Raw genomic sequence first — 5,314 nt, 5'->3', positions numbered from 1 at the left:
ACCAGTCTTACCCAAGGTGTAGGCTCAGGGCGTGACACTCACTGACTAATACTTGAACCATAGACCATCCACAGAGCCTTAGACGGGCAGTGAATGGGACAACAATCAGTGTGATAGCCCATGTAAAGTCCCCAGGGCATGCTAAGCAAAGACCCCTCCCACGAGGGCCTTAACGGCTTGTGTAAAGGTGGACATGTCGTTATGACGCCCGTGTTGGGGAGGCAGAACCAACCCCAAAGTTGGCTTCCTCCCACGAGCCCCTAGATGGGTCGTGAAGAGGCAAACGACTCGTCAAGGTGGTCATGAAGGGGCAAGACAAAAGGGGGCCTCTCCCTCGGCCACTAGTCAAGGACCACGGCTACCACAACGGCCCGTGAGGTCCTTGACGGCTCATGAAGTCCACCATCTGGTGGTTGCGTCAACTTTAAGTCACGAACTTTTGGGTTTTCTCCTAATTATTTTATCTTGACACTATGTCATTTTTCCCTTACCTTGAAGTCTTATAAAATTGTATTTAATCCCAAATGTCCCCAATTGAAATCATTCTCTCAAATTTCCTATAAAAAGAACAAGTCTTCCTCTCTAAAATAATTCCCTCTCTAGAAAGCTTGAAGAAGAAGGAATCAACCTAGGGTTTCAAGTCAATCCTCCAATTCCACCATTGAAGGTTAGCTTTTGACAATAAGGTATGATATTTTCAATCCATAGAGCCATTTCCTCCACGGAGTTCTCAGATTCTCCAATTTACAAAGTTAGAATTCCCCAATTGAGTTAGGGTTTTTTTCCATGTCATGGGTTACTTTAAACATTGAGTTATTTGGTTGTTCATAAAGAAGATTGAAGATTGGTGAGTCCTCATCACCCGTGGACTGAGCATCACTTTCTTTTTGTCCGTATTTTCAGTTTTTGAACTTTATGTTTGGGCTACGCTCCGATCAATCTTATGTACTTGATGACTTTGAGACGATGTTTAGACTTCTACTTTTCTCAATAAAAATTTTATATGTTGAAACTGTCTTCTAAATCATTTTATTCTATTATATTGTATGATGAATGCTAAGTGGCTTGCATGGGGCCTCTCGGGGTATTATACGTCATGTTACACATAGGGGCTACCTTAGGCCATGACAAAAAATAACTATTCTGTGTGATTTACGCTTAACACCAAGAGTACATTGAGATGGGAGCTCTCCCATTAGTAGAGGTTGGGTTTCTTGTAAAAATATCCTTATCCCATACCTATGTCCACCCATAGGATGATTGTCTTAGATAGACATTAACTAGTGGATCCATATCAACTAGAAGTTCATGGTCTTACTTTGGCAATTAGGTTACTCCTTTTCGGTGTGGGGTAGACACCGAATTCCGTGTTCATAACAAACATGGTCTTATATGTCGGTTAAAAGTAAATCTACCACAATAATGAACTAAGCTTTCATCAAGAAGCATCTCACACGTATTTTAAGATGATGTCTATTTGCATTGACCATGTTTATGACTTATGTCTTCTAGCCCTTTTTATATAATGTTTTAGCTTGGTTATTGCATATCAAGAAGATATCCCTCTTTAAGCATGTTTTCAAAACTTTTATGCAAGGCTATCATACTTGGTACATATTTGTACTAACACATACTCTTGCCTAAATCTTACCCAAATGTAGGGTCCGACCTTACAGATTCACACTTCCGTGGCTAGGGATCTCATATAGAAGATTGAATATAGGTGAGTCCTCATGTTCCAATGACCAAGCTTTGGTTTCCCTTTGCCTTTACTTTCAGTTTTGGAATTTGATGTACGGTCTACGTCCTGATCAATGGTACTAGTTGGCTTTGAGACGATGTTTTGACTTCCACTTTTCTTTATAAAACTTTTATATGTTGAAACTATCTTTTAATACTTTTATATTCTATTATCTTGTATGATGAATTCTAAGTGGCTTGTATGGGGCCTCTCGGGGTCATATACACTATGTTACATCAAGGGGCTACCTTGGGCCGTGAGAAACTTGGTAATTAGAGCACAAATCTTAGAAAGGTCCTAGGAAGTCTCATAAGCCACGTCAAGTAGATTCTTGTTCATGAGAGTGAAGCGCGCCACATTTATGAATGAGAGACTATAAGATGTTTAGGAATCTCCACTTATTTCATTACTCTAAAGTCGTGCGATAGTGTTCAACACTATAATGTCTCTATCCTAATCTTTATCCGATGCTCTATAGGATATGGCCACTCGAAGGGCATATGCTAGAAGGAATGCAAATCAAGAGGCTCCTCTTCAAGCTCCTTAAATTCCGGTAGATCTGTGACCCAACAAGTTAGTAATGTAGAGTTTAGGGATACTTTTAAAGTATTGGCTCAAGCCATGATGGCTCAAGAAAATAGGGACGTTGTAGTCCTCGTGAAATCAAATATGGGTGTGACGACATGCAGAGTGAGGGACTTCACTAGAATGAATCCTCCAGAGTTTCACGGTTCTAAAATTGAAGAAGACGTGTTAATGAGCATGGGAGTGATGCCGGTAGAAATGGTGGAATTGGCTGCTTATCAACTTAAGAGTGCTGCTCATATTGATCAACTAATGGAAAGAATGGAGATCGAAAGATGGGGGTCCTCTCGATTAGGAAAAGTTTGAAATTACTTTCCTTGATAGGTTCATTCCCCTTGAGATGACAGAAAAAAAGGTGCTCGAATTCATCAATCTTCGTCAAGGAAATATGAGTGTGAAGGAATTTTCTTTGAAGTTCACACAATTGTCTCGATATGTTCCTACTATGGTTGTCGATCCAAGGGCAAAGATGTGTAAGTTTGTTTCGGGTGTGTCCGAGATGATAGTTAAGGAATGTTGTACTGCTATTCTTATCAATGATATGGACATTTCACATCTCATGGTTAATGCTCAAAAAATTTAAGAGGAGAAACTTAAGGAAAAAACTAGGGAGGCAAAGAGGGCTAAAATGGGTGATGGTAACTTCCCACACTCAACGTCTGATGGACATGGTAGTTCTAAGTTCTGAATAAGGTTTTCCAGCCAGGGTTCATCAAATGCTCCTCCTTATTCAACAAAGATAGGCTGTCTAACCCTAATCCTCAAGGAGGGAATGGTAATGAATCTTCATTGCCTATACTTACTTGTGCTAAGGGTGGAAGAAAGCGCGAGGGTAAATGCTTAGCTGGCATGAATGGATGCTTTGTTTGTGGAAAAAATGGTCATAAAATGAGGGATTGCCCAATTCTTGCAGCTAAAAAGAGAGAAAGTAAACTAGCCCCGTCTAGTGGTTTGGGTTCTAGTGCCGCAAAGTAAAACCAAATCTATGCACTTCAGACTCGTGGGGAGCAAGAGGGTTCTCTCGAGGTGGTTACCGATATGTTGAAAGTCTTCCAACTTTATGTTTATACTTTACTTGACCCCGATGCTACCTTGTGTTTTGTGACGCCAAATGTGGCTATGAGGTTTGACATTCTTCTGGATATGTTGTTAGATCCTTTTTTCTGCCTCTATTCCCATTGGAGATTCTATTGTAGCTAAGAGGGTCTAGAGAAAGTGTCTTGTCTACTTGTCCCATAGAGTAACTCATGTTGAACCTATAGAGCTTGATATGCTAGCTTTTGATGTTATTCTTGGTATGGATTGGCTGCACTCATGTTATGCTTCTATTGATTTTAGAACCTGTGTAGTCAAATTTTAGTTTCCAAATGAACCCATCTTAGAGTGGAAGGGGAAAATATTATGCCTAAGGGTCAGTTTGTCTCTTGTCTTAAGTTGGTCCCCATTGTAAATGAGTTTCTGGAAGTGTATCCTGATGAATTACCTGGTGTTCCTCTCAAAAGGGAAATAAACTTTGGTATTGACCTTCTCCCCAATACGAAACATGTCTCTATTCCTCCATATTGTATGGCTCTAGTAGAGCTTAAAGAATTAAAGGAGCAATTGAAAGATTTATTGGATAAGGGTTTCATCCAACCAATTATCTCTCCATGAGGTGTTCCAATTTTGTTTGTTAGAAAGAAAAATGGTTCGCTTCGTATTGTATCGACTATCGACGATTGAATAAGGTTACCGTTAAGAATAAGTGTCCTCGTCCAAGGATATATGATTCTTTTGACCAATTTCAAGGAGCAAGATACTTCTCTAAGATTGACCTTCGGTCGTGTTATCACCAAATGAGGGTAAAGGAAGATGACATTCCGAAGGTAGCTTTTTGAACTTGGTATGATCATTATGAATTTTTAATAATGTTATTTGGTTTGATTAATGCTCTAGCGGCATTTATGAATTTGATGAATAAGGTGTTTAGACAATACCTTGACATGTTTGTGATTCTGTTCATTGATGATATATTGATCTATTCAAGGAGTGAAGACGAGCATACCAATCATTTGAGATTGTGTTGCAAGTCCTCAAGGACCAACAACTCTTTGAAAAATTTAGTAAATGTAAGTTTTGGTTAAGGTCTGTGGCTTTTTTTTGGGCATACTGTTTCCACTAAGGGTATTGAGGTAGATCCTAAGAAGACGGATGCGGCCAAGAGTTAGACTAGACCTCTAACCCCATCAGATATTAGAAGTTTCTTGGGTCTAGTCGTACTATAGAAGGTTTGTAAAAGGGTTCTCTTTGATTTCTTCTCCATTGATGGCATTGACTTAAAAGAAGGTTAAGTTTATATGGTCCTAAGCGTGTGGAAAGAGTTTTCAAGAATTGAACGATAGACTTACTTCTGCTCCGGTGTTGACTTTACCAAAAAGGACCGATGGTTTTGTTGTTTATTGTGATGCCTCAAGAATTGAGCTAGGATGTGTACTTATGAAAAATAAAAAATCCATTGCCTATGCTTCAAGGAAACTTAAAATTAATGAAAAAAATTATCCTACCCATGACCCTAAACTAGCGGCAGTTGTTTTTGCCTTAAAGATTTGGAGGTATTATTTGTATGGTGTTCATGTAGATGTTTTTACCAACCACCAGAGCTTGCAGTATGTGTTTAATCAGAAAGATTTGAATCTTTGCTAAAGAAGGTGGCTTAAATTATTGAAGGATTATGACATGAGTGTTCTCTATCACCCCGATAAAGCAAATGTGGTAGCAAATGCTCTTAGTCAATTATCGATGGGTAGTGTTGCTCACATTGAAGATAATAAGAAAGAGTTCGTTAGAGATGTGCATAGATTGGCCCGATTAGGTGTTCGGTTAGTTGACTCTACCAAGGGTGGTGTTTTGGTTCACAATGGTTCAGAATTATATTTTGTGGCTGATGTGAAGGCCAAGCAAGGTCTTGATCTGACTTTGATTGATCGAAGGAAGTGGTGCTTAAAAAGT

At 39.3% G+C, this 5,314-nt stretch overlaps 1 protein-coding gene across 1 annotated transcript; it reads left to right on the top strand.

Annotated features, from left to right (window-relative positions):
- The first annotated feature begins 2,365 nt into the window (after positions 1-2,365).
- Positions 2,366-3,301, top strand: LOC125825702 (uncharacterized). The gene is made up of 2 exons (XM_049505015.1): positions 2,366-2,626; positions 3,029-3,301. Exons 1-2 carry the CDS (start codon positions 2,366-2,368, stop codon positions 3,299-3,301), a joined length of 534 nt encoding a protein of 177 aa, XP_049360972.1.
- Positions 3,302-5,314: the final 2,013 nt, after the last annotated feature.

This window comes from Solanum verrucosum, unplaced genomic scaffold (assembly GCF_900185275.1).
Source record: "Solanum verrucosum unplaced genomic scaffold, falcon-dt-bn FXZP01000071.1, whole genome shotgun sequence".
In the NCBI taxonomy this organism is placed as follows: Eukaryota; Viridiplantae; Streptophyta; class Magnoliopsida; order Solanales; family Solanaceae; genus Solanum; species Solanum verrucosum.
Note: the sequence above shows the minus strand (reverse complement) of the source record. Positions and strands in the feature narration are given on the sequence as shown.